The sequence below is a fragment of the Salvia hispanica genome, chromosome 4, assembly GCF_023119035.1.
Source record: "Salvia hispanica cultivar TCC Black 2014 chromosome 4, UniMelb_Shisp_WGS_1.0, whole genome shotgun sequence".
In the NCBI taxonomy this organism is placed as follows: Eukaryota; Viridiplantae; Streptophyta; class Magnoliopsida; order Lamiales; family Lamiaceae; genus Salvia; species Salvia hispanica.
In genome coordinates this window covers 30,325,745-30,353,686 of record NC_062968.1, presented here as the reverse complement: position 1 = coordinate 30,353,686, position 27,942 = coordinate 30,325,745, and the positions used below count along the sequence as shown (strand labels likewise).

The 27,942-nt window shown below is 35.9% G+C and overlaps 5 protein-coding genes across 11 annotated transcripts in view; 3 read left to right on the top strand and 2 right to left on the bottom strand.

Moving 5' to 3' along the window:
* Positions 1–250: 250 nt before the first annotated feature.
* LOC125218869 (peroxisomal membrane protein 11A) lies at positions 251–1,207 on the top strand. The gene has a single exon (XM_048120649.1). The coding sequence runs from the start codon at positions 328–330 to the stop codon at positions 1,114–1,116; it is 789 nt and encodes a 262-aa protein (XP_047976606.1). The 5' UTR covers positions 251–327; the 3' UTR covers positions 1,117–1,207.
* A 2,052-nt stretch (positions 1,208–3,259) lies between these two features.
* On the bottom strand, positions 3,260–7,526 carry LOC125224254 (deSI-like protein At4g17486). 3 transcript variants are annotated; one of them, XM_048127624.1, is made up of 5 exons: positions 7,391–7,526; positions 7,221–7,281; positions 4,486–4,750; positions 4,017–4,304; positions 3,260–3,821 (listed from the first exon to the last, which is right to left on the bottom strand). In XM_048127624.1, exons 3-5 carry the CDS (start codon positions 4,694–4,696, stop codon positions 3,574–3,576), a joined length of 747 nt encoding a protein of 248 aa, XP_047983581.1. In that variant the 5' UTR covers positions 4,697–4,750; positions 7,221–7,281; positions 7,391–7,526; the 3' UTR covers positions 3,260–3,573. The 3 variants fall into 3 exon arrangements, with proteins under 3 accessions (XP_047983581.1, XP_047983582.1, XP_047983580.1); XM_048127625.1 differs by having other exon boundaries at positions 7,387–7,405; XM_048127623.1 differs by having other exon boundaries at positions 7,221–7,500.
* Positions 7,527–13,618: 6,092 nt separating this feature from the next.
* On the top strand, positions 13,619–20,055 carry LOC125223950 (SPX and EXS domain-containing protein 5-like). 2 transcript variants are annotated; one of them, XM_048127272.1, is made up of 14 exons: positions 13,619–13,753; positions 13,993–14,149; positions 14,245–14,378; positions 15,251–15,289; positions 15,394–15,486; positions 15,568–15,684; positions 16,237–16,332; positions 16,957–17,070; positions 17,653–17,706; positions 18,470–18,517; positions 18,997–19,147; positions 19,281–19,446; positions 19,530–19,599; positions 19,702–20,055. In XM_048127272.1, the coding sequence occupies exons 2-14, from the start codon at positions 14,068–14,070 to the stop codon at positions 19,966–19,968; spliced, it is 1,431 nt and encodes a 476-aa protein (XP_047983229.1). In that variant the 5' UTR covers positions 13,619–13,753; positions 13,993–14,067; the 3' UTR covers positions 19,969–20,055. The 2 variants fall into 2 exon arrangements, with proteins under 2 accessions (XP_047983229.1, XP_047983228.1); XM_048127271.1 differs by having other exon boundaries at positions 13,655–13,753; positions 14,008–14,149.
* A 699-nt stretch (positions 20,056–20,754) lies between these two features.
* LOC125222308 (J domain-containing protein required for chloroplast accumulation response 1) lies at positions 20,755–24,860 on the top strand. 4 transcript variants are annotated; one of them, XR_007176525.1, is made up of 11 exons: positions 20,755–21,271; positions 21,609–22,168; positions 22,252–22,473; positions 22,556–22,881; positions 22,958–23,060; positions 23,222–23,289; positions 23,388–23,450; positions 23,535–23,612; positions 23,682–23,858; positions 23,933–24,055; positions 24,352–24,860. XR_007176525.1 is itself a non-coding variant. In XM_048124838.1 (10 exons), the coding sequence occupies exons 1-10, from the start codon at positions 20,943–20,945 to the stop codon at positions 23,975–23,977; spliced, it is 1,971 nt and encodes a 656-aa protein (XP_047980795.1). In that variant the 5' UTR covers positions 20,756–20,942; the 3' UTR covers positions 23,978–24,247. The 4 variants fall into 4 exon arrangements, 1 of the variants encoding a protein (XP_047980795.1); XR_007176524.1 differs by having other exon boundaries at positions 24,344–24,860; XR_007176523.1 differs by having other exon boundaries at positions 24,336–24,860.
* A 74-nt stretch (positions 24,861–24,934) lies between these two features.
* LOC125220886 (trafficking protein particle complex subunit 5-like) overlaps positions 24,935–27,942 on the bottom strand; it is a 3,411-nt gene continuing 403 nt past the window's right edge. Inside the window, exons 2-8 of the mRNA XM_048123019.1 lie at positions 27,793–27,933; positions 27,508–27,571; positions 27,157–27,234; positions 26,347–26,423; positions 26,191–26,257; positions 25,999–26,106; positions 24,935–25,233 (exon numbers count right to left, since the gene is read on the bottom strand). Of these exons, the coding sequence (XP_047978976.1) occupies positions 25,204–25,233; positions 25,999–26,106; positions 26,191–26,257; positions 26,347–26,423; positions 27,157–27,234; positions 27,508–27,571; positions 27,793–27,933 (565 nt within the window). The 3' untranslated portion in view covers positions 24,935–25,203. The remainder of the gene's footprint in view (positions 25,234–25,998; positions 26,107–26,190; positions 26,258–26,346; positions 26,424–27,156; positions 27,235–27,507; positions 27,572–27,792; positions 27,934–27,942) is intronic.

The following is a 27,942-nucleotide window of genomic DNA, read 5'->3' as shown; positions in this document are numbered from 1 at the left end:
GATACTAGTTAAAGCTAAAAGAAAACTGCAATTTTATAAATATAAAAAAGCAATAAAAGAAATGAAGACCAAAAAATTAAGGAAAAGTATTATATTTTAGATGCAGAAAAATGTACTATAATTGAATACACGAACTCATATCAATTTAGTCATAGTTCATAAATTTTTATTCTGATTTTTATGTGGAAAATTGCATTCATAAAATGAAATTAATATCTTTAGGCACGCAAATCAAGATGAAGATCTCTTTAGTCATCGCTTTCTCAATTTCCCACCAATCTGAAGAAGAAACAATCTTCAAATTCATAATTTCGTTTCTAAATTCCAATGGATTCAATTTCAAACCCTGATCCCAAACCCCAAAACCCCAATCCTCCCCCAAAATCCCCACCCAAAAACAACAAGGATTTCCTAATCCACCTCGAAACCTACTTAGCCAAGCGCGACGGCGTCGACAAACTCCTCAAAATCTCGCGCTACGCCGCCAAGATCGCCCTCGCCTCCTCCCTCCTCCGCCACCGCGCCCCGCTCTCTGCCCGCCTCAAATCGTTCGAATCGAGCGTCGGCGTCAGCCGTAAGGCATTCCGCCTCGGCAAATTCGTTCAGGATGTCAACGCTCTCCGCGCGATCGATGCCGCTTCCCACTCCCGCCTCAGCCTGATCCTCTCCGCCGTCGCCTACGGCGGCGAGGGTTTCTACTATTTCATCGAGCAGCTGGTGTGGCTGGGGAAGGCGGGGCTGATCGACAAGAGGCATCTAAACTTGCTGCACAAATGGAGCGCGTGGTGCGAGTTTGTTGGCTATTTCGGGAGCGTGAGCTTGAAGGTGATGGAGCTGCGGGAGATCGAGGTGCAGGAGAGGTGCGCGGCGTCGAGCGTGGACGTGGCGGTGCTGAGGGGGATTAAGTGCGGGGAGGAGCAGGGGAGGCTGAGGAAATTGAGGGAGAAGAAGGTGATGAAGCGGCTCTCGGTGGTGCAGGATTTGGCCGATGGATTGATGGCGCTGGCGGATATTAGAGACGGCGGTGGAGGAGTTCTGGCGTCACCGCTCTTGCTGTCCTCGGCTGGGATGCTCTCCGCGCTTATTAGTACTCATAAGAATTGGATTTCTTGCTGAGGTATGGCTGTTCTGGTGTTGTTGTTTGTGATCATGATTGAGGAATGTTGCAAAGATGCTTGTTGAGAATAAAATGATTCTTTATACTTAATTATGTGTAGCTTATAGAATTATTATTGCATAATGATTTATTGGGTAATATTATACTATGAGTGAAATGTGTTTCATTTTGGTGAAAGTTGGAAGCGGGGTGATTCTTTTGTGTGTACTTTAATCGGAGGGAAAGAAACAATTGTGCGTCCGGACATTCTAGTTAGATTTCATATGAAGTCCATTAACAACGAGTAGGGAGGATGCATTGGAGCATGCCTTTTAATGCAACTGGAAAAGTAGAGATAGAACTTGTATAATTTCTTCATCTATAGAAGAAGAGAATTCCTATGTCTTACATGATATCATTGTTGAATTTCGGTCGAAGGTGAAAGTAAAGTGCTTTCTTTGTCTCTACTTGAATCTCAAAGGGATAGAAACTCGTGTTCATCTGATGTAAGGTGCATCTGTTCTAGTTAGATTTCATCAGACTGTGACTCTCAATGGAATTAAAATAATAGAAGGAAGAAATAGTTAATAGTGTGTATAATATCTTGATGTATAGAAGAATTTCTATGTCTTACATGAAAGGTGAAAGTAGTGTTTTTTGTCTGTACTATAATCGAAGACTTCTGTTCATCCGGATGTAAGGTGCTTCCGTTCTAGTTCGAATTTGTAAGAATTTATTACAGTATTACTGAATTAAGTTCAGTAATCACAAGAGAGGACGCATTGGAGTGTGCCTCGTAATGGAGTTAGAAGAGGGAGAGCAAGAAATAGAGCGTGTATAGTTTTCTTGATGTATAGAAGAACTTCTATGTCTTTATATGATCACTTCGGGATTTTGGTAAAGGATTTGATTCTATTAAGTTCAAATATAGCTATTGTCCCACGACTTAGATCTAGTTGCTTCTGTGAATCCAGAAATGATTCGTGTATGTATTTCACATAAACGTGAAATCAAAGTAGGCGATAAAGTAGCCGGACTATGTGGAAATAAAGGTATCATCAACATTGAGCACTAGTAGATATTTTGTAGTGAATGATGGGCGAAGTAGATATTTATAGATGAGTGCAAATAAAATCAGTTTTGACGAATTATTTTGTTAAAGAATTATAAAATGGCTAAAATGATGCTTGGTCGCAGGAGCCAGCGTGTGTGTCACAATGGGGCGCGATGTGCGGACCGTACTGTCGATAATATGTTGGCATATGTAGCTTAACGCACTAATACCATGATAACTTGTCTAAAAACAATTAGGATAGAAATAAGAAAGTAAATAGAAAATTATTTCCAACAAACGAAATGAAAACACCGACTAATGCCGTTCAAAACTACAACGATAGACAAAAATGGCATTTTCTCCAATTTCTTGACACAATTATATGCTCAATACTCTAAGCATTGAAATAAATAGATTATGTCATAGAAGTAATGAGTTGGTATACATTAACATAAAAAAATTATCTCTCTTTAGTTTTCATGTTCTAAATTTGTTTTTGGCCGCAGACGAAAATCAAACTCAATGTTCAAACGTCGTCAAATTTAAAATTAATGAACAAAGAAAACTTTGATTAATCAGACCAATGCATTCGATCTCAAGCTATCAAGCTTGCATTAAAGGCTTTTTTATTTCGGATTATAAATTTTCGGCCCTAATTCATCTTTTTCTCAGTTGTTTGTTTCAGGCCTGCATTAGTATGCATTTAGACCTCAAGTTAAAAGGAGAAAGAATTATACTTGCACAATTTTTCGAAACAAATGTGTACACAAATACTCGTTTTTAAGAGGATGGGAATAAGTTATGTAAGATGTACACCCTCAAAATGGTAGTACAATATTTGCAGCTATTTTTTCTCCAAATATTGAAGGAAAAACCATTATACATCGTCCTTTGCAATGTTAGGTAAATGCTTGGGACGAATACAAAACAACGAATGCACCAACATCAAAATCCAGAGTACATATAATAGCCCAAGTTGTTTACCGGTCACTACGTGCAATTTGCAGGCTGTAAGAACGCATGAACCTTTACATGCCTTCCGAAATCCCTTTGCCTTAGAGATGATGAGATTTAGAGAACTACAGAACATGTTTCTGTACATGAGAATCTTGAACAACATGCACAATGCAATTTGCATTAGCTTAGAACATATGGTACCTCAAGTACATACTAAGTTTGCTCTCATACTATGAACTTGACTAGAGTCTACACAATCAAATATCGTGTACATCTGAGCACACACGACAACACTTCACACTTGACACGGAGTTAGTTGATTTACATCAATCACTATTTGATATTGACATAGAATACACACCTATAATTACGGAAAGAATTATCAAAAGGGAAATGACTGCCTTCAAGATTCGCTCATCTTTGCCTCCGAAGTCGCTATTTTGAAACCGACAGTATGTCTTTTCTATTACCTTTCCTTGAACGATCCATTAGCAGACCTTCTTAGTTCCCACGGTCGAAGACATCCTTTCAAGGGGGACTGTAGTAGCAAAGACGATGTGGAAAGCTGCTTCTGCCTTGAGGAAATCGAGGAAAGACAGCTGAAAGTACTTCTAAGCCTCGTTTTCTCACTGGTGTCATACGCTTGGTATTTTGGCTCGTGTTGCACAGCAGTAATTTTAAGGGCCTCAGGTAAGACACAGTTGAAGATCGAACCTATGTGCACAAGAAATACAATAAGCGAGAATTCTAGGAAAACTAAGGTGGTCGTCTTTCTATAAAGTTCAAGTCTTGACAACTTTTAAGGAGTTGGAAAAGCTGTGTTCATCTCCACCATCAAAATTCTCTAGTCATTTAATCTCTCTTTATAAGAATGAAGCAAAAATATACATTAACCAACAAAAAACTTACCTAATTTGGCTAGTCGGTTTACCCAGTGTGGGATTCTTTTTCCTGTTAACTTGTAACAAATGTCCTTGCAGAAATGGTTGCAGTTCTTTACAATCAAATGATATGTATCACCGTTGTAATTTGCAGCTTGACGTTCCATAAACTCCCTAACCTGAGTTGCATCCAGTGACGTCGTACCAACAGATATGGACTTTCGAAATTTAAATCCGGGGCACTGGCGAGGTTCGACCTCAAAGACACCACTAGATGAATAGTCGTGAGCTCCAAATGCATATTCTATACCGTGAACTGTGAATTACGAACAAGAAGGATCAGAGAGAATATTCTTTTGAAGTACATGCTGGTCATGCATCAAGCAACAAGGGAAAAACAACACACTGGAACAAATTCCTCACACTATAATCTTAATTGCTAGAAACCAAATGAGGATATAGAAAAACGTAGTAAAAACATTGTGAGCAAAACATACCTTCGACCCCGGAGTGAAATATACCTAGGCCAGCCCAATAGACATAACCATTCATGGGTGTCAAGTCATACACATTTAGATACACTGGAGTTCTTTTGGAACCATCATTATCTGATTTCACTTTCGAGAAGAAACAAAAGTGTCGGGCTGATTTTTCAGTCAAACGGAGTGGCACTATGGACTTCCACCCTTTCTTTGATCTTAACTTCATGCTGCTTTTACGAGTAAACACACTTGAATATAGGCCTGATAGATTGTTCTACATCTGCACAAAAAAAGAGGGGTGAGGCTAAAAATAAAATAACAAAGCAGAAGAAGCAACGACTATGAAAGGAATATAAACAATAAATTATGACATTATAATTTTTCTTTTTTTGTTCCAAACTCTTCTGTCAGAAACACACGAGTTCAGAATATATTGGAACACAGAACTTGAAACTAGGGATACATCTAACGTGCTAACAAAGGGACTCCATAGCCAGGAAAAAATACGGCAAGTTTTGTTATGCGAGAAGAACTAAGACCACCTTCAATGGTACACTAAAACCTAAAATGGAGTAGGAAATTAGCTCCAATGGTACTCCAAAACTAATCCCATTTTTGGTATTTGAGTAAAATATACCTATCTTTAGGTTTACACTAAAACAAACCCAAATCACTTTTTCAAATTTTGTGAATAGAAAAGGTAATAGAGATTATTCTTTTAAGATTGAATTTAGTGTAAATGGTTGGAGTAAAATCACAATTTAATGTGACATTTACACTAAAATAGGTTTGAGTTTAGTGTAAATGGTTGGAGATGCTCTAAAACCATCCAAGCAAACAGCTTGGCGAAGCCTTTCCGGGCAGGACTAGAAATGGTCATACGTATCAAATGATTGGTAAAATAAATTCTTTACAGAGATTCACAAGCATCACATATGGTGACGATCCCAAGAAAGCAACCAAAATTCTGCATATGGTAAGGTCATTAGTAAGACAGATGGACCTAAGTAATAAATTGATTGTTCTTCAGAATGATTATAAAAAAAATTGAAGTGTTAATGCAATTTTGAACTAAAACTAGGTTGTTTAATTGCACCGTAGCCACAACTGTGTTTCACAACACCACATAGGATCAGCATCCCTCCTCTCTCTCACCCCAGAAAACCAAAAAGGACATGCAGCTTTTACAGTGGTATTACACGACCGCATTTAACTTCAAATTGCATTAACACTTTCTTTTAATAATTTATACAGTTAACTGGTGGACAGAAGTCACAGAAGTACACAATAAACAAAGATGCAACTTGAAAGAGAAGCAAAATACGATCTGCATCAGAAACTGTGCTTGTTTGCTACCATACTACACAACAAAGTATTACAACCGGATGTTAAAGTAACTTCTAAAATTGAAACAAATTCTGCTGTTATGTAAGTCTATTCCCAGTTTACCATAACATGACATTCTTAAAATATGTATTAATCACTCAAAATCCCTACATTTAATTAAATTATGTTGCTTAGCTGATGACGGCATTTTCAATATAGACTATTCCATTCAATTGACAAATCCCACCATATTTTACTTACTTAAACTGTAAATACATATAATATCGCATGTCGAGCAAATAGAATGAGTTCAACCGGAACAAAAACACTTGGTTTATTTGAAATATAATACTAAAGAAACAATAAAAGTATTAGCAGAGCTGTTGAATAAGTATTTAAACTACAGAGATTCACACAACAGTTGGGATTCTTTAAGTAAAAGTGACATGATGAGTGGGAAGCTACTAGCTTTTACTTGCTGACTATTTAAACCATGCTTATATGCTATAGCAATGTAACTTCTTCACATCTCTTTCCTTCTGCACTTATTTTTTCGAGTTTCTACTTGTGTGATATTTAACTTTAATAGACTATCAGTTGAACAAATTAGCGAAAAATTGGTCAAGGTATTTCTATTATAGTATACTACTAATTCGCAAGTCGAAACAATAAGTAGCCAATAACACATAGCCACCAAACTGCTTGAAGGGGGTATCTCACACTTCATCTGAAAACTTGTCATCAACTCAGAGACGGTTTAAGAAAAAACGAAAGAATCCACGTTCATCGAGTAATGAGATGGGAACGAGGAAACTTTTCAAAGTTTTCATCATAGTCAAAGTAGTTATTAGGCAAAACAAAGAATAAAACTACAAGCAACCATACTGCAGATGTGCAAAGCAAAAGATATCCAAATTTTAGTCAACAACTGAAGAGCTAGCTAAATTGCCAAGTTGATAAAAGAATTGACTAAAATATGGAGTAATAAAATTATACCTCTAAATTCTAATCACTGTCATCTTTGTCAAAACACCAGATTTTGTCAGTTTCTAGCTGGAATTTTACCAATAAACAACTTTTAATTCAAAACATTTCACACATGCCCTAGATATGCAAAAGCTTCAAGAACCACAGAATTACTACTGAAATTATGGATTGAATTCTTGAAATCCCAAAATTTTAAACACAGCCACCAGATCTTGTTGCAAATTCGAAACTTGATAGCAAAAACAACGAAAGTAAGAAAGAAAATGTTGATTTCAGGACAAAAAACAGATCAGCCCTCAACCAATTCGAGGAAAATCGAAGCTCAACACGCAACCAAGAAAAGAGGCGAAGTGCAAAGCAGTGGTTGTATAATTGAAAAGGCAAGTGTTTCTTACTAGCAACAAGAATTTCAAGAAACAGGTGTGGAAAAGACTCACAGATTTGGATGGGAATAATAGCATTGGTAGATTAGCCAAGATTCGAGCTTTGAGCTGAAAACTGCAGCGGCGAATTGTTCGTGTGCAGAGAAAGAAAGGTGGGTTAATTAGCAAGCTTCTCACCCATGCTATGACTATGAGAGAGAGAGAGAGAGAGAGAGCATACACACATTCATGGGGTTTCTGACAAATTCTCAGGTAGATAAACAAGCACTGCAAAGCGTCAACATTGTTTTAAGCCAAGCAAAACAAGTACTTTTACAGAGCCTACCAATCTTAATTATTGAGATGAATGAAAGGTAAAAACTAAAAAGGGAATTAAAGTGAATTCTTATTGAACACTCCTTCACTAATTTTAATAAGTTCTGATCAAATTATTTGCAATTAATTTAAAAAAACATGTATATTATGTGGTTGGTTGTTGATTAGGAATCTTGAAGGAGTGAATTCTGTTGAGCATTTAAACAACGACGATGGAAAATTTTGTAGAAATTCAATGAAAAGTCATCGTTGCATATTATCAGTATCAATCACTTCTTCGATAATAATTGTAAAAGCGAAAGAAAATTGTTTGAAATGAACTAGAGATAAATATGGATATAATTACAATAAAGCAAATTGATTACATATTCAAATTGACTTTTACGATTTAAGATTAATAATTTATATTGCTTAAATGGAAAATCAGCTTAAGGAGGATAATCTACTACGTCTCCTACTTCACGCACAAGTGATAAAAATATAATTACTTACTATTATATTTGTGTGTTTGGTAGGAGATGTTATAGGTGATCGTAAATGCAGTCAGCCATATATTATCTGCGTGCTTGCATCATGCACAACACTCATTTACGCATTGATATATGTTACTTAGATATCTACTTAATGTAACATCGTAACACAACTAACACGCTTACTCACTATAATGATTCAATGACACCTGCATCCATATTCTCGTACCTTGAAATATTTTGATAACACTAAAAAATTCTCAAACAAATTCCAGCTTCAATGTCAAGTCAATGAATGTAACGAATATAGGATATCAAAATTAATTTGGGATTTAAATCATAGCTGTAACTTTCTTTTTTGGTTTCCTGTTTTCTTTATTATAATTATTATGAGGTTCTGAATTTAATTAAAGTGAAATTAGAGAATGGAATTAAAGTCCGTACTATATTGACCCAAAAGTTTAAGATATTTATAAGGGACAAATTGTTTGGGTCCCACAGTATAAATATAATATACATATTTTTAACCTTATGTATAGAAAAGGAGAATAAAGCGTGATCATTGCCTCTTTTTTCCTCTCTCTCTATATAATAGTACTACTATTATTAATATCTTATTGTTTGAAGATAATTTCTTCGTTAAAATATTTTGTGCAATCTACTAATGTTTTTGTTCATATCATGTTTAAAATTGTCAGTTTTATTTATACAAAGATAGTTGTAGATGTTTAAAATTTTATTCACATTTTTTGGAAATGAAATGAAAATAGTCTAACACTTTTTATACATAATGTTTTACTATCAAGTGCATATTTGTGTTCTATTCAAATCTTGAAAGAAAAAAAAAAGACATGAAATAAATTGGTATGAAGAAAATTGGATATGGATGGAATTAATACAGTAATTGAATAATGGCTAAGAATGACAATATATATGATCGGCATCTCTATAGAATCAAGAATGACATCAAATATTTTTATAAATTGGATAGATATGTTTACTTTATAAGGAGTATAGTTTAACTAAATTAAGCTGTGAATAGTTAATGTTTAAGTACAAAGGTTCCAGATTGGAGTCCATCGTGTTGAAACTTTAAAATTTTAATTTATTTATTAATAAAAAATAAAAATAACATGTCTAAACTTTTATTAATTTATTATATAGTATATAACCGGGAAATGTTATAGTACATTTTTTGTACTACAAAAGTTCACGATGATAACATAGCAATGACCAATGAGTTTCAACATACACGACATCATTTTAATTTTTACACAATCAACTAAAATGATGCTACATTATTACACAATAATTGTGTAGCAAATGTGACAACACACTCACGTGTATTTAAATGCCGCATCACTATTAACTTAGATAAGCCACATATGTCACATTATTTTAGTTCCACCATTTAAATATTTATGAAAATGTATTAAAATGATGTAGCTAGGTAGTAGTACTAGTAATAATGTATAGAGGCCATTATTGCCTAGGTTGAAAATATGTTGTGCTTTTGGAGTGATTTATAATTGACAAAAATAGGTTAATTATAATTTGTAGCCTAAGATTGAAGTTCACTTACTAGCACCCTAACAAAAGACTAGGTGCAAACAACATCCGATTAGGCCATCCGCATCCGTGTCTCTCATCTGTCTTTTAATCGTCTCATCTCTTCACTATTTATGGGCCCCATTATACTTTTCACCTCTTCTCTTAACTAAGAGACAACACCTGCATCCCTCCATCTTTTAACTATCTCTTAACCATCTCATTCCTTAACTATTCATTCAATTTCATTTTTTATTTTTATTTCCAACAAATTTAATTAATAAAAACACACTTCATTAAATAAAATAAAATTACAATTTAAATACCTAAAAAAATAAAAAAGACATAATTTAAAAAACTAGAAATTACAAAAATTGCACACTTAAATTCAAATAAAAAAAATGGAGGCAAAGAAGCAGAAGAATGAATTCTCTAGTGACGATCATCTAACGGTTGCCAAATTTTGCCCAAATGTGCTCCATTAGATCCTCCTGGAGTTGGGTGTGGGCGGTAGAATCACGTGTCTTTGCCCGAATAGACAACCGCTCTTGCAAAGACGGATGCACTCCCCTTCGAGGCGGACTACTTGCGGTTGAGCTTCCCGGGGTTTCAGGGTCGAACCAATTTCCCGCCTCAGGTCCTTCGTCGGCGACAATCATGTTGTGCAAGATTATGCACGTATACATGATGTCGACCATATTCTCCATAAACCACTGTCGAGTCGGGGCTTTGATAATGTTGAATCGAGCTTGGAGAACCCCGAACGCTCTCTCCACATCCTTGCGAGCACGCCCACGGTCATATCATGAATCTACTCTTCTCTAATCATGAATTTTATGTTTTCCTCGTTCGTCCCTTTTCTTTAATTTACACCCCTTTTTCTTTTTCTTTTTTATTTTTATTTTTATTTTTATTTTTATTTTTTTCTCTACTCTATTATATGTGTAAGTTTATATATATATGTAAGCATACTAATGTCGGCTAATTAATCCAATTGTATATGGTTTCACTAATCCACCTAGATACAAAGCATGCAGTAGTTCCCGAAACTACACGTGCCCTCCACAATACTTATATACTCCACAATAAAAAAGCTAATTCACAAGGTTACACTTATCTACCTTGCATGCACTTGAAGTTAAAAAATAGAATATTACATATATCTTTGCCATAATCAATTATACCAATAAGTGTAAACAAAAGTCATAGTAAAAGAATATTAGAACAATTACATACATAAATTTAATTAGACTATTAGTACGTACACATATATATATTTACATGCACACATTATTACTCATGCATTTAGCTTAACTATTTAGTATTTTAATATATATATATATATATATATATATATATATATATATATATATAATCACACATATAATATTTATTGTGCAAGCAATAATATAAATATGTGATAATAATTAATAAAAATGTGTAAATATGTAAAATGATGCATGTTTCCGGTTAAGGATGTCACAGTTTCCCAGTAGATTCTCCGACGTGCAGGTATTCGTCGATCGAATCCACCGTTTGTCCAGTAGCAAGTTGACGGATCGCTGCAGTACATTTCTGGAGCGTCGTGTGGCTAGGACGGCCAACAGCGTCGAACCCTTCTCTGAAGTACTCTTCCCGTCCCGCCAATGTTTCGCGATATGCAAAAATAGCGCGCGTGATATACGGAAACGACGACGGAAGTAGATATCTCCCCATACCGGGTTCCGACTGAAGTAATCACGTTCCAACCTTGCGGCGGCTTCCTCCCGATTACGATGGATGTAAGTCCGGGGTCGCCTTTGAGGAGGCGCGGCGGCTTCCTCCTCCTTACGTCGATCTTCTTCTAGCGATTCTTTCATTATTCGACGCATTTGCTCAAATGGATCCATAATGGATTAAATTTGAGAGAAGAAAAAAATAAAGGAATGATTTTATAAAAGTGATTGGAGAGGAAAGAAAGAGAGATGAGAGAATAATAGATGTGTATTTGTGTGTAAAATGGAGAATGAGAAGAGTATTTATAGAATAAAATAAAAATTAAAAAAAATAAAAAAATTTAAAATATGACCATTGAACGGTCATATTAGCGTTTTTTTTTCAATTTTTTTTTTCGAAAAATTGATTAAAAAAAAGAAGAATTATGACGTCATTATTACGACGCCGCGCGGTGGCGCCGCGCGCGTGTCTCGCCAGCTCGAGGTCGGCCTCTTTGGGACGCGTCACGCATCGAGATGGCTCGTCTCTTCGGGACGAGATGCATGCCGCATCGCCGTCTCGATGTTGTCTCGTCTCGTCGAGACGAGATAGAGACCGCATCGAGACGCGATGCGGATGCCCTTAGTATACAATATTTCTAATACAAAGTCATAATTTCTAATTCTAATTGTTTCGGTAATATAGATAAGACCAATATATATAAATTATGGTTTATTTGACCGTTTAGTACATTAGATGAGAACATGTTAGACACTTAAAAGCTCATTTTAACATGCCTAGAAGAGGATGCTAACACTTCTCAAATAGTTAAGAAGTCCTAATTTTCTTTCATGGTTGGTTGGACGCATTCATAACCGCCCATCGATCTGCACTTTTATTGAAGACGTCAAATAATGTTATTTTGAAATTTAAAAGAAACTTAAGTCAAGATTCGTGAAATTATATTTTTAAAACTCGCTTTTCCTTCCCAATTAATTCATTAAATTATTCCCACCTAATATATGAGTCAATATATATTATGAATAGGCAATGTCATCATTCTCCGGTCTTACAATTTGTCCTTGCTCGATCTCCTCTTTTCCTCCTCGTTCTCATTGATACTAAACAATAATGGTTTTGAAATAAGAAGTAACTACAAAGAAAGCTTTGTTAGCAAAGTGACTGAATAGTCTAAACATAATTAATATTGTCCAAGTAACTTACCATATTTCAGATTACATATAGGCTATAGCCAAAAGTCGAAAGGTAAATTATTTTAAAAGTTTATCTTATTCAGAATTACATTTGGGCCCAAACAGGACACCAAGCCCAAATATCTTCTGATCCCATTACAAAATCAAGTTTAGAATAACGTGTCTGTTTAGAATTGGAGCCCAATGAAATTGGGGATGCATAATTGAATTTGAAGGTTTCCGTTCATATTTCACTGTTTTATATCATAAAAATATTTAAAATTTAAACTAAATTTCATTTTCAAATCCTTAAATTTATAAGTACTGGCATATGAATTTCATAAGTAAAACAAATATTCAGAAATTTTAGTTATAAAACTATGCACCTCGTAAACACACACTACTCACCCACATTGCATGCACACACACACTATTCACATACGCATGCACACACACACACTATTCAGTCACACACATTGCAGATTGCACACACACAATGACACAATACATAAACATCAAACACTACAAGCATATACACTCACACCATATATACTCGCAATATACATTAACAATATTTTAAAAAATATAGAGATATCAGATATGTAAGATTATGGTAGAGGTATATTTTTTAAAAACAAACCAATTAGAAATTACTATCAAATTTTTGTTGATTTCTTTAACATACTAAATTAAGAATAAAGAATTTGAAAATTAGAAAAAAAAAATTGATATCAATTATTTAATTTATGAAAGAACATGGAATTGAATTAGAATTCCCTTTCGCTTTGATTCCACAGCCTCAAAAACCGACTTTAAAAATGAACCCTAAACACTAGTTTTAAATTATTATTGACAGAATTAATTTTATAAAGTACTAATTTATTATAAATTATAATTAAAATGAACAAATCGAACTTTTTTTTTGTTAATTAAATTGTAGAATCAATAAAAACAACAATAAATTTCGAAGTATCATAATTAAAATAAATATATAGAACAAATATTGCAAAACATGGAAATGACACATAAATATTACTACCACCATTAATTAGATTTTACTATTAGAGATTAACAATTTTCAATTTTAACTTAAATTTTAGTAGGGAATTATCATTCATATCAATTTGCATTTTGCAGCATTGGCATTTCCAAACTGGGTAAATATAAATGGCTAAATGCATAATACAAAATCAAAGTAACCGATCCACCGGATTTTCCTTGAAAGGCACCCTAACAAATGCACTTTCCTTCAACTTCACACAACCAAATTTCCGCAATGAAGTGGATCGGATCTCGCCTTCTTCAATCACTCCTTTACTGTTTCCGGCAGAAATTCCGAGGCTTCAAACTGCACTTGGATTATGCGGTAATGCCTTGCTTTTATTCGACTCAATTTTTAAAATTTACGTAAATGCAGTGGTTTCTTTCCGAATTGCTGTTGCTCAGCATTGATTGATTCAGGTTACATAAATCATTGAACAGTGTCTTATTATGAGCTAATCAATTTCATCATAATTAGAATTTCCCGGTCGTATTTTTGACAAAATGTTTAATTATGATTTGCTAGAATGTTGTCTGCGTCTGCTATTGAAATTTGTTGGACAGTTTTTGTTTCTGCAGCTGTACTCTTGGGGTGCACACTTGATTGTTTAAAGCTTGTACCTTTCACCACCTCCATCTATGTTTGGAGGTCTTGAGTATATCCCTAACAAGAGTCCTCACCTGCGCAAATCTGGTAGCCGGCCTGTTGTGTTTGATATTGGTAAGAGTATATGTATATCTCTGACAGTTTCCTTTCTATCTGCATGGCTATGCATACTTAAGCATGTTTATGATCATTTTGATATTATCTCGTAGACTCAAGTGAGCTGGGAAACAGCTCTGACGAAGAATTTTTACTTTCTAAAGAGTCAAATGAAATGAAAGGTGGGTCAACAGCATTAAGCAGTGTGGCGATTGTGCCTTCTCCTCTTCTGCTGTGGAGATTTAAGGTATTACTACTTGTAGTTCATCCAAGAGTGGCAGAGTAGAAACTGTTAGTTACTGCATTTGGATATGGAAAGGATTATTAGGAGGAATATATATTTGGTTTTTTTGTTTGATTTCTGTATTTGTGTTACTTTTATTGCTGCGTTTTGGAGATGATGAACAAGTATTCTCAAACAGATTCTGGCTTTGCTCCACTGCTGTCATAGAATCTGGTGTGGGTTTGGAATTTTTTTGCATTACAAAACTTACTCCTTAACATAAGTGTAAGCATCTATTTGACATCTCTGGGCAATGGATTATGTATAAGGATCGACTATGTCCAGCTATCCATCTTAAGAGTGACTAAACTTTTTGAGTGATGTTGTAAGCCTCCTTACTCTAAGTAGTTACATTGGGTCTTGTAGGCTGTAGATCTATTCCGAAGTAAGCTCATAAATTTGTAGGCATAAAATGGTCATGGAACTTTAACATGTTCACAAAGAGTTTTGTATTTGGTCTGGTCAAAAGCTATGTAAACTTGCTAAGATCTGAAAAGTAGGTTTGGTCTTCCTTTCAAGAAATAGCAGGCAAATTTATTTATCTATTTCTTTTTATGTCTCAAACATATAATTATGATGTTTTGGGAGTACCCTAACACCTCTGGAACTCAACATGCCATGCCTAGATTAGGTTTACTATATTGCTAAAGTGATAATAATGCAGTGGCCGATTCAGATGGCTTGCACTTCTTTGGGAATATTATTTTGGTGTTTATGGATTATGCTTTATGCCACAGTCATTTTGCTTAATAAGACTATGAAGTTTTACCTAAAACTCTTCTCTTTTGTATTCTTCTTGATTAGCTTGCCATCTCTAATCTATCTTTTTTTGTTAGGCACTATTGTTTTTCATCTGGGGTTTCTGTTGTTTCAAGGTTAGTGTAATATCGTATCTGCTGATGGGTTTTGGTGTCAAATGCTTTGTTCTAGGCCTGATTGTTGTCCACAGATGATTAGTGTTTGTTTCTTCTATTTTCAGATTGAATGGGATTCAGTAATGAGAATGAGTGCAGACCTGCGAGATTTATTTTTATATGAGGCTTTCTTGTATTATAATCCTCTCCTTCTCGTGGTCAGTGATTTTTACATGGTTTAGTTCTTATGCATATAGATTTAGTGATTGAATTAATATAATGCTTCGGTTATGATGCAGACTATGATGGTTTGGCTTTGGGGAATCAATTTATGGGTTTTTGCCCAGTCTAATATTGGATATGTGAAAATTTTTGACCTAGATCAGAGCCATCTAACTCACAGAGAGATATGGAAGGTAGTCATATTAAACTTTGAACTAGATATAGGAGTATTATATTTCAGGTTACCTCACTACAATTTCCTTAGCTGCTGTAAATCAGTATTCTAATTCGTCCAGGACTAAATTGTACGATTGCATTCTGTTGGTAGTTGGTAACTTTTAAACCTTGTTGCATCATACTGGACTGTTCATGGTGGCTTGAATTTCCATCAGAATATTCTCCTTCAATTTATTTTTGATCTGGTAAAGTTCAGAGTCTTAGGGTTATGTTAGATGGTATTATGAAAAATATATTTTTGGTGAAACGGTTTTGTGTGAGCATATCAGCATATTTATCCTCACCTTATTGGCTGTCATTTTTCAGTAATTGCTTATTCTACCAAAGAAATCATTACATAAGTCTTCAAAAATTTCTTAACTTTGTTTATCTGTTCTCACTAGAAAGCAGTTTTTTTCTTTATTGTTTTGATCATGATCTAGTTCTGGCCTCTTCAGCATGTAGGCGTATTTGCAACTTCTCTTATAGGGGCTTATGATTTACTGACAATAATTCCTTTCATGTGTCAGTGCGCTACATGGATGACAATCATTGTCCCAACTAGCATGACAGCATACCTGTATCTGTATTCTCACGGAGAAGTTTTGTTAGCGGCATCTCAACCAGTGTAATAGATGCTTCTTCTCCTAGAAATTATTTTGGTGCTTTATCATCTTCAGTTTCTTTGGAATGATTTTTTCATTATGCAGGATGGACTATAGTGAGCTCCTTCTTTTATTTTACGAATACATGCAATAGTATTGCAATCCCATAAATTGTTATTCTGCCTACAGTATGCTTGTATCCTTTAAATTAAATCTCATGCACGTGATTAAACAACATTTGTTGAAAATTATGCTTCTTGTTTGAGATATCTTCATATTTAGATAATGATAATACTTAGGAAAGTACTGTAATTGATGTAGATGAAAATAAGCATTGAATGCTACTTTAACGGGGAAAAGGTGGATGTTATACAAAGACAGTATTTTTGCCTTTCAGTGGTGGTGATTGTGAATATCACATGGGTTTTATTTATCTGCGGAGAAGTCAGAAGATCTTTATATTAATATTATCATGTATCTGAGTGCCGTCAGTGTCATCATTCTTGGTGGTTCTTGGCTTGTTTATTATTCTTTTTTTTTTTAACTAGCATGCTTAATGACATCAACTGAGGACTGCCTTTCTTAGGAAGACACCCTCTCTGTTCCGTGTGATGAAGTTTAGTAACATTGTTTTGGCAACTGCAGGTGCTTTTGTATGCTGCTATCTTAACGACTCTCATATTTCCCTTTGATATCTTCTGTCTTTCATCTCGATTCTTTTTCCTGAGGACAGTTTGGCGAATACTGTTTCCATTACAGGCAAGTTTTACTTCTTTGATAACTTAAGGACTTGTAATACTAACCATCCACAGGATAGAAAAAAAGATGATAAACGTCCTTTATGTCCTTTCTTAAGATATGACAAGAAAAAAATTTATGTTACATGCATTGAAAAAGGCGGAGTAAGTGTGAGAAGGCATAAAGTTAAGATTTTGAGGTGCACGTTTATTAGGCTTCACCTCATTGTTAAGTCCTAATATTTCTAACAGTTTGTGCCTATTTCTCAAAGCCAGAAATTCATACCAGCCCTGCTATCATCTTTTTATGATGCTAGCGTTTGGTTTAAAGTTTGGTATTAGATTGGTGAGCTTCAATATAAAACTCTGTGATTGATGTGTTCATTATTATCTTTCTTATTTCTAAGTCGAATAAACAAACCACCCATAAGTTCCAAGTGAAACCTATGTTATTCATTTTCCACCCTTGCTTCCCTTGTAGATGTGAAATGTCCAAGCCTGAACAAAGTTTTCATGGAAACATATGTAGAAAACTAGTATATAAATTTTAACCTTGAGCATGCTAACTGCATAAATTTCTGATCAGTTGTACTATTTTATACAGGCAATAACATTTGCTGATTTCTTTTTGGCTGACATATTTACCTCTATGTCAAAGGTATGCATCTGCTTGCTGTAATTCTTCTGATTGTTATTGTAATCCTGCAATCACGAAAAATTCTGCAGCTTGTTTATATATTCTTCTCCCAAAATCTTTCCTCATCCCAAATTGTTTTGTTTCTCCTTGAGAAATTGTTGTTTTGAAAAATGATTGTTTCAGAATGCACTCAGTTATTTCGTTTCTTATCTGTTAGTGCATTTAGTAGTAAGTTTAGACGTCCTCTTTTTGTCTTACCCTTCTGCTGAAGTAGGTGAGTATGTGATGGTTGAACATAAATGACACAATGACAATAAAATGTTTTACATCATTTCTGTCTTTTTTACTGTCTTTTTTTAAATCATTTCTCCAGAAAATACTGAAGATAAAGATTTGATTTATGATACTTGAACTCGCAGTGAATCCAACATTCCTGATTGGATAAAATTGTATTTTTTCAAATTTGTCCTGTCAAGCTTTAATTCAATCCATGACACTGGAAAATGATGAATGGCCTCACTTTCTTGGAAGAACACCATTGTATGTGCTCCTGTGAAATAACCTAAAGTGTCTATAATTTATCAAGCTGTATATGTTCCAATTGACTTACAATGGTTTCTTGAAGTAATTTATCTTTTTTGGAAAAATAAACAATAAAAAGTAACAGTCATAGGAAGCTTCTTGGAGGATTTCCATCTTCATTGCATTTCACTCTTGCCCCAAGTTAAAAGGTTACAATCATGACTAATCTAATATGTTTCTTGAACTTTGTCTTCCCGTGCAGGTTTTCTCTGATCTGGAGCGTTCAGTTTGTAGAATGGTCCATCGGCAGGTTAATATTTTAATTACATGTCCTAGTTTACTGTTTATGTCAGTTAACGGGATGCCTTCAATTTCTACTTGCTTTTGGCTTACAAGAAGTTTAATAGTACTCCCTCTGTCCCATTATTTATGGCAGATTTCTCTTGTGTACGAGTATCTAGGGCAGTGAAACGTGGTGTAAAGTGGTGTGAGGAATATATACTACTAGTATTATTTAAATTGTGTGAGACTGTGAATAATGAAGCTGCCTTTAAAAGGAAACACTCTGTGTTATGTGGGACGACCTAAAAGGGAATACGTGCCATGAATAACGGGCGGACGAAGTAAATTGCAACCAAAACTACACACTTGATGCTACCAGAAATTTGTTTTTTCCCTTCATCTTTTTCAACCATGTTGGGCATTGAGTTTATGGGAATGTTACTTTAATATCTAGGACTAGAGTTTTTTGGTGAAACCCTAAGATAAATTTTTCTTACATCTATGCAGGTTGCTACTATTGCATGGCTTGAGGCAGACTCTGTTTGTGGGAGTCACTCTGTCACAATTCCAATAGCTCTTGTTTTGCCTTATATTTTTCGTCTCTTCCAATGTCTTCGGCAGTACAAGGACACAAGAGAAAAGACATCACTTCTAAATGGTAAGTTGACATCACTTCCATTTAGTGAAAAGCCTATAGATACTAGTCAAATTTAGGCGTGTCCTAGTTGTGAAATCACAAATTATTTGATTTAGTTGTGCTAATAAGTAACTTTATTTTCCTTCTGTTCCAGCTTTAAAATATTCAACAGCAGTACCAGTTATTTTTCTTTCAGCCCTCAAATATCATGTTTCCCCTGAAAAATGGACGAATATTTATCGCTCTCTGTGGCTATCATCGAGTGTATTGAACTCTTTGTACTCATTCTACTGGGACATTACGCGGGATTGGGACTTGAGGTATGTCATGAAAAACAAATTCTGCATTTGATTCCTGACTTTCCAAGAAATGAAATTTGATAAACGGTCTCTGTTACTTTCAGCTGTTTCACACGGGTTTTCAAGTTCAGCAAATCACACCCAGTATCGGACGTATTACACGGGCAGAAGTGGGTAAGGGAACACTGTTTATACTTTATACAAGTTACTGTTTCTGTTCTCCAGTCATAATACAACCGAGTTACGCTTTTATGATTCATGCTCGGAACGTTGCAGGTGACGATTTGGGTGATTGGGAGCAATCTTGTACTACGATGCACGTGGACGTACAAGTTGTCGGCCCATCTGCGCCACAACCACCTCACCGTGTTTGCAATATCAATCCTCGAGATGCTGCGCCGTTTCCAGTGGATCTTCTTTCGCGTCGAGAAGGAGTCCAATAAAATGAACAACTCCAAATCAAATACTGCCTTGTCCATGACCATGAGTGATCTGCCTATTGAGGAACACAATTTGCTTGGTTCCGACGCTCGCAATGTATAGATTGAGTTCCGCTTCTATCATCATCAGGCAAATTCTTACCAACTATACAATTTTTTTTAGTGAAAAAGAATTAACCCTTTTTAAATATGAGTTTTGCCTTAGATGCTTCGTTTACTATTTTGGAATTAACATCTCAAAATTTGCTAACCCTATTGGTTATTTGGTTAATTGATTAACCGACTCGATTAATTGGGTCGGTTAATTGAAACCGAAACAAGAAGAATATCGTTTGAACCGGATCGCATACCGAATTGAAGACACGTATGAGTAAACTACTCCTACTAGAAAGTAGAAACTATATACTATGACGATAAATACATTAATTATTTACCCATGTCGATGTCGTTACAATGAGAGAGATGATATATATAGATACAAAAACGGACCCTATCCACAAACTGCATAAGTAGCGTCCTCTAAGAAAGATTAGTAACAGTAATTCTTCATTTATTTTTTTAATTATAGTGACCGAAAATCTCATCTTATTAATTGAACAAGAAAGATTATCCTGTGAATTTAGTTATAGAGGACCATCCACTTATTTTGGTTACCACGACAACTCACTTTCAGTTTCAAGAATGTCAAGAGTACTTGTAAAAAGAGACAACTCTGATCTGTAAAATGTCGAATCACATAATGAAATTGAAAAGTCCTTCACTTATAAGTGGTTCTCATCATTCAACCAATCAAAAATCATCACAAAATCCCCCTTAATTATGTATGTCACACAAAATTATTAATCAACAACTCCAGCAGAAATTATTCGAAACCACAATGATGGTTGATATTATTATTTTGTGGCATTTTGCCAAAAACAAATCTCTCTTATTTCCTTTCTTATCTTCATTTCCATTCAAACCAAATCTTCTTCACACCAAACCTGTGGCCTCTGTTTCTCAGTAAACATTCTTCCTATTCTCACTCTAAAACAGCTCGTGCATGCTGATTTTCCCGCCAAATTGGAAGTGTAGAAAATGGACAAGTTGATGATGCGGAGAGAGTTTGGGAGTCCGGAGACGGATGATATGGACTTCAAGGACGTGTTCGGGGGCCCACCGCGGCGATTCTCGATGCAGGAGGTGAGAGAGAGGCACAGCTTTGGGGAGCCGTCGTCGTCGGCTTGGGAGAAGCCGGTGTTCGGAGAGGAGAAGAGGCGGCAGAGGGGGCCCGATTTCTTCGACGACATATTCAAAGGCTCCCCGAGGAGGAGTGATCGTGATGGGTCGAGCCCGGCTTCGAGGATCATGAGCCCTTTCTCACCTAAACCCGACGCTTTAGCCTCTTCTCTCCCTGCCCACCTCAGGTTTTTTCTTAATTCCTCGCGTTTCATATTAATCGAGACGTTTCTTTTTGGTACGGTATTTAAGCAAATGAAGTTTAGTTAGTTAAATGGACAAAGAATAAATATGAGAAATGATAAAGTAGGATAAATTAAAAAGAGTTTACTTTTATTAAATGGTTTATTTAGCTCGGAATATCCCAAAAAGGAAAACAGTAGGTAGTTTAAAGGGTCAATACAATTTGTCAAATTGTTTCATTTTTAGTCATGAGAATTTGTTGTTAGTCAGTGCTATATTTTGATGCACATTCTTGATAAGAAAGATGGATGGATCTTGATTGAGTGTGTCACAATATTCCAGTTTGCCTCCAAAGATGGATTTGCCAACCTTTGGATCCCAGAATCATGGGCAAAACAAGGTGGATGGAGGTGGTAATGGACTCAGCTCATGGAGTCCTTTCTCTAGATTCTCAAATGAGGCAAGTGGGAGACTTGGTGACTTGATGAGAGACGAAGCTGAGCCCGCGAGTCCCCCCCAAAGGCCACTGTCCGATGATGAAGCTGAGGGTTCCCCGTTGTCTGATCAAGATCCGAAAACCGTTGACAGCATTGGCAATCAGTTTCACTTCTCTATCTACAAATGGGCAGGCAGAGGAGCTCCAGTGCTGATGCCTCTTGTCCTTCGGAATAACTTGAGATCAAAAGACAGTGTCAAATGCGAAGTCTCTGCTGCTGCAGAGCCCGAGCCCAAATCCGAACCCTTGAGATCAGAACGTGCACATGATATCAAGAGCAGAAGAGAGAAGAAACAACATGCTTTTGAAGCGTTTTATGAGCCGAAATTAAACACAAGTGTAAAGGAGGAACAGCTGAAATCAGTTGATCAAGTTGAAAAAAAAGTCCATGTGAAGATAAGTGAAGGTCTCAACTCTTTTCAAATGAATGTTTCATCAGCACGGATTGATTGATCTAGTTTATGTTTGTAACTCGATTTTCGTTTCCAGAAGTTAAGGATGAGAAAGCAAGAGCTGAGCCAGTTGCTGCAGAGCCCGAGCCCTTGAGATCAGAACACGCGCATAATGTCAAGGGCAGACGAGAGAAGAAACAAGAGCGAGATCATGTGGTTGAAGCGTTTTATGAGCCGAAATCAAACACAAGTGTAAAGGAAGAACAGCTGAAATCAGTTGATCAAGTTGAAAAGAAAGTCCATGTGAAGATGAGTGAAGGTCTCAACTCTCTTCATATGAATGTTTCATCAGCATGGATTGATTGATCTGTTTTATGTTTGTAACTCAACTTTCATTGCAGAAATTAAGGATGAGAAAGCTAGAGCTCAGCTGGTTGATGGTGGCAGCAAGAAAGCGAAGGAAAAGGGGGGGAACGGAGTGGACTCGAACAATGCAAAAGCTGAGAAAACTACAAAGTTGGGACCAGCAGCTGAAGTGAAAAGTGGTGCAGTCAAGGGAAAGGTGAAGGATTTTGTTCAGATCTTCAACCAGGATGCTGTTTTAAGACCTGAAGCTGATGCTCGAGGGAGTCGGAGATGGGGAAATGTAGGGAGTGAGGCGAGTTCGAATCAAGCAAAAGTTCAAGAAAAAGTAGATGTGGATAAGAAACCAGATGCTCCTTTCAAGGTACTTGCTTCAATCCAGTTTTTTAGTAGAAAAGATTACATTTTCTTCATGGATGCTCTGATCCTTGTTGTGATAGGAGGCTGAAAATTTAGGGAGAAATGAAGCGCAACAGTTCTCTCCACGGAGAATTTCACGTAGTGCTCGTTCTTCGAGTAGACTACGAAAATCATTTTCAGCAGGTCAGTTACTCCTCGATCATTTTCAGACTACTAATGGAAGATCAGAATCACAAATCAACCATAAATTCTTTGATCTGTTTTATCTGTTTCTGTTTTCTTTTCAAGTTTTGTGGATTTACACATATAAAAGCGTCTTGTTTTACAACTTCCTATCTCTCTAGGGTCGCTTCGCGAGGATTTAAGGATGCCACGAGAGAAACTAGACGATCCTTTGGAAGACACGTTTGAGGTACACGACATATTTGTTACTTTGTAATGGTCACTGAATGGATAACATGAAAATTTTGTTGTATAGTTTTGATCCTACGTCATTGCATGGTTCAACAGGTACAGGAATTACCAGATGACAACGAAGCTGATGCACCGGACGAAAGCTCTGAGGAAACCAAAGTAAGTAATGCACTCAACATTCATACGAATCAAGACATATTCTTTCAAAAAAATGGAATGTTAAGGCTCCCAACATGTATGCAGGCTATAGATGCCAAGATTCGGCAGTGGTCAGTCGGAAAGAAAGGAAACATCCGCTCTCTGCTCTCGACTCTGCAATACGTAATCTCCAATCTTCGTCAAGTGATTTAACTTGAAAAATATTTATGTGCTAAGATGGAGTTCTTGTAGGTTCTGTGGGCTGAGAGTGGATGGAAGCCGGTTCCCCTAGTGGATCTGATCGAGTCGACTTCTGTAAAGAGGGCGTATCAGAAAGCTCTACTCCGGCTGCATCCGGATAAGCTGCAGCAGAAAGGAGCTGCTTTTCAACACAAGTACATTGCAGAAAAGGTTTTCGACATTCTTCAGGTATTTTCAGACAAGGTTTAGTGATGTATTGAAATTAAAAATTATGTGTAATTTTGTTTTGATTGTTAATGTAGGAAGCATGGGACCATTTCAACACTTGCTCATCCTTAGGTTTATAGTGAGTCAAGATCAAGAACACAGAGAAATGAGCAGTCAGTTTCAAGAGATGTAAATATCTTTTTAACAGAGAAAAAGAGGTATACATTAAACATTGGATCTTACAGAGCAGCAATGTCACACTTCCCATTTTTATTTTTGTCCATTGAAAATATTTTGTCATTTTACTTTGATTTTTAGAAATGGTTGTAGTTAGATAAAGATTAAGAAGATTTCTTGAAAATTGTATGGATGTTGCAATGTATATATATAATATATATATTTTCATGCCATTTATAATAAAAAAAAATGCTTATATTTCATGGTTTGTTGTTTCAATGCTGGTTTTGGGAAACAAAGTCATAGCTAATTTTGGCCTAGTTGACTAGGCATTCAGGTGGTGTCGGGGTATCGACTGACCCCACCCTCAGGCCGCGGATACGAAGGTCGCAAAATTCCAATAGATTCAGTTTTAAAGTTGCGTTGATTCCATGATGACTTTCGTTCTTCATCCTGTCCATTGTCAGCGATGGTTGCTGCATTGCTTTACTTAGTGATGTTGGTGACGGTCGTTGTATTTTCCACTATATATATTAACGGTCGCCAGAGCGATTGGAACCAGCAAAATTTGGAGCACCAGCCGCGACAATATGCGAAAATAATCAGAGACAAATCTGGATGCGTCGCTCTTCACTTCATCGAAGAAGCAGGATTTCAAGGAGACGTATAGTTGCAGATCATTGCCGCTTGGTCGAAACTGAAGGCTTGGTTACTCATATCTATAGAAACTGGTATTGTGCTGTTATCTGTTGAACTTGTATTGCTTTCTTGGAGATCCCCTGCTGCTATGTAGAAATCCTTGATTTGATGGCTATCAAAGTTATGCGAAACTGGATTTTTTTGTTATGGTGTGTAACATTTGATCATATGATAGTATGATACTATGTGACTAAATTACTTGACAGCTTCAAGGCAAGAAATTTACAGAACACAGAAATACTGAAAGTTTAGGAATTCTCAACACGATTTGTGTAGCTGTCTTGTAATTCATTCCAAGTAAAGCATTGTCTTGAAACATAAAACAATCATATTGTAAAGTCGATGGTAATGAAAATCCCTCGGCACCTTCACAGGTAACATAGTCAACTTAGCCAATCATCTCAACATTCACCAATCTTATAAGCGAATTTCTCTAGATGCTCGCAAATATGTCAACATACCAAAGCCATTGCTCCAATTTTCCCTTCTGTTAACCCAATCTTGCTTCTCGTTGCAGTACCTAAAATGTAGCAAAAGATTGATTTCTTAAGCGCTACCAGTTAAACTAAAAATAATTTCCAAAATGAATGGAGAAAAGAAATGAAGCACATGTTAGAACGACATTTGTTTCTATTAAAGACAAGAAAAGGTAATGATCGATGACATAGACAACCGTGCAACCGATGTTTAGAAAAGATTTTGAACAAGCATCAATCGGGATACTACTTGTTTTTTGGACTTCACAGATACGAATGACTTTCTTATTTAGCTTATAGCCATTGCTCCACTCTTCTTTATCAGCAAATGTAACTTTATCCCTCAAAGAACAAGGAAAAAAAAGCATATGCTCACTATCAGAACAGATCCTATACCTTTGTTTCTTCAGGGACTATAAAAAGCATATTCTCTTTCTATAAAATTACTAACAGTTGGACTTGGATTTCATTCTATAGAAGAACTCAAGTACACTAATTGAAGTCTTCACACACTTAATTTGTTATATTCAGGGTCCCTGCTTAGATAGCCTTCCACATTAATTTCAATTCCACAAAGTTTTCATTGTTAGGGATGCAAGAAAGCATTACAAATTTACAATCATCAGTCCCAAAGGATGAACCTAGTCACAATATGCACAGAGCGAACATGTGTCTTAATTGGGTTGCTACCTTCAAGTCTTACTGTTAAGTATTGTCAAATCATAAATTCATGATGATAAACACCCATTAAATCAAGCGATATACAGCAGTAAAGAGATGTACTATTCACATGTTTGTTTAGGTGTTACCTCTTCAGCAAATTTAATCAAAATAGTTGTCCTGGGTCGGTGATGCCCATCCACAGGCACAAAATGAGCTGTTACAACAGCCGGAAAACCGGCATTATCCAAGACCCCCTTCAAAATGGTAAAAATCACTTAAATAACCCACTAGCATAAATTAAATATAATTTGAAAAGCTTTGTCCAATGCAGTATGTACCCTCACAATTCCAGCAACAAATGCTCCGCAGTTGAAGGCACCCATATCTTTGGGAATTGAAATAAATCTACCATACAACTTCCCAAGTCAGCAAGATATTGCAGGGAGTAAAGGAAATCTTGCATGATATAATGAAAACTAGCATAATAGAATAACCTGTTGACAAGAAGCTCCTTCTCACTGATCATGTACTCATCCTCATGCTCGGTACCTTTCTCAAGAGAGTCAGCAACCTGGTGTTGATACAATGTTAAAATCAAAGCAACTATTTGTGTTGGTTAGGGCCAAAATACTAAACTACGTTGCCCTACTCATTTGATGTAGCACCCTGGCCCTATGAGAAGCCCATTGTGCCATCATATCACAGCTGGGCCCTGCCCCCATAGGTCATGGGAGTTACATACAAGGATCAAAAGACCAAACTAAATTGCATTACTCTACATTTACGAAAAGGGAAAACAATGTCCCAGTAATTAACATGTTTGTATGGTTCAAGAGTGACACTTCACCCATCTTATACATGAAATGCTGAACCAACTTTATGCCAATGCTCATCAACAATCAACCATGTCAAAATGTTGTAGACTTGTAGTTAAGGAAGTTTAATTTTTCACGAGTCATTTAATGTAATCCATTTTAAGATAGAATTTTCTTAAAGATCCCTGTGTTAAAATCATTGTTTTTGGATACAAACTAGATATTCCCAAGAATACGACTAGCATTCATGTTAAATTGTAGTCAAACTCAAAGATGCCATATCCTTTTTCCAGTGGATATTTTGGAACCCTACTAAGGGATAAGAATAATATCTCTGACAAAAGTGTTACCAATGCAAAGGCTACTCCCATATTCCTCATCAATGATCTACCATGAGCCATGCCAATAAATATAAAAAGTATACTCATGGAAGAGTATGAGACCAAAAACAAAACATAAGACTAATAGTAAGAATGGTGTTGTCTCAACCTTTCCAAACAACACTTTCCATACTGTGCTGTGTATGAAAGACAGAATACCCAATAGCCGTGTCTCCCTCCTGTTACCCTAGAGCATTGGAAAAAAGTAAAACAATTAATACATTTGACAGATAAAAAAAATCTTATACTCTCATTTTTTTGACGAGTTAAAACTGGTTTGCAATATATGAGATGATGAAGCGCAAAAGAAATTTAAGAATTTTGTTTATCCTGGTCATCTCTAGTGAAGAACTTTAGCACATGAAAATCAAGAGATAAAGCAATGTGAGCAATAACGGGTATGCAGAAGTTGCATGTGCTTCTTGGAAGAGTATAAACATGCTTGCATGAAATTTCCAACCTTCTCCCTATGACAAAGCAATTCCAGAACCCTGGCTCCAACAGCATAGCCGGCATCCTCTAACCTGATCCAGATAGAGAAAACTAATCAAGTTTTCCATCAAATCTGGATTTGAAAGAAAAGATTTTAGCAAAGATGTTTAGTGACAATACATACTAAATTTTAAATCCTCTAAAGATTTTTAATCCATTGACATCAAAACAATAAGCAGTAGATATATTATGGTCCATAGCAATGATCATCATATTGGAGGTTAACTGAAAAAAATTGATCAACAACTACTACCTTCTTTCTAACTCTGCTATGTTGTCAACTTGAATCTGATTGTACTGAACGAGCTCCGAAAACAGGAAGGCGAACGCACTCAAACTGACCTGCAGCAAATCCTCATTCAGTTTACTCGTCGAGTCAATCGTGACCTCAGTTCTAATTCAA

Bases quoted from the DNA above. Each gene is read 5' to 3' on its own strand.
- LOC125218869 (XM_048120649.1), top strand. From the start codon at position 328: ATGGATTCAATTTCAAACCCTGATCCCAAACCCCAAAACCCCAATCCT.
- LOC125224254 (XM_048127624.1), bottom strand. From the start codon at position 4,696: ATGAAGTTAAGATCAAAGAAAGGGTGGAAGTCCATAGTGCCACTCCGT. The intron at 4,305-4,485 runs GTATGTTTTGCT...CGTAATTCACAG, and splicing joins ATTTCACTCCGGGGTCGAAG to TTCACGGTATAGAATATGCA. The intron at 3,822-4,016 runs GTAAGTTTTTTG...TTGTGCACATAG, and splicing joins AAACCGACTAGCCAAATTAG to GTTCGATCTTCAACTGTGTC.
- LOC125223950 (XM_048127272.1), top strand. From the start codon at position 14,068: ATGTTTGGAGGTCTTGAGTATATCCCTAACAAGAGTCCTCACCTGCGC. The intron at 14,379-15,250 runs GTATTACTACTT...TTTTTTTGTTAG, and splicing joins TTCTGCTGTGGAGATTTAAG to GCACTATTGTTTTTCATCTG. The intron at 18,518-18,996 runs GTTAATATTTTA...ACATCTATGCAG, and splicing joins GTAGAATGGTCCATCGGCAG to GTTGCTACTATTGCATGGCT.
- LOC125222308 (XM_048124838.1), top strand. From the start codon at position 20,943: ATGGACAAGTTGATGATGCGGAGAGAGTTTGGGAGTCCGGAGACGGAT. The intron at 22,474-22,555 runs GTCTCAACTCTC...CTTTCATTGCAG, and splicing joins CCATGTGAAGATGAGTGAAG to AAATTAAGGATGAGAAAGCT. The intron at 23,061-23,221 runs GTCAGTTACTCC...CTATCTCTCTAG, and splicing joins ACGAAAATCATTTTCAGCAG to GGTCGCTTCGCGAGGATTTA.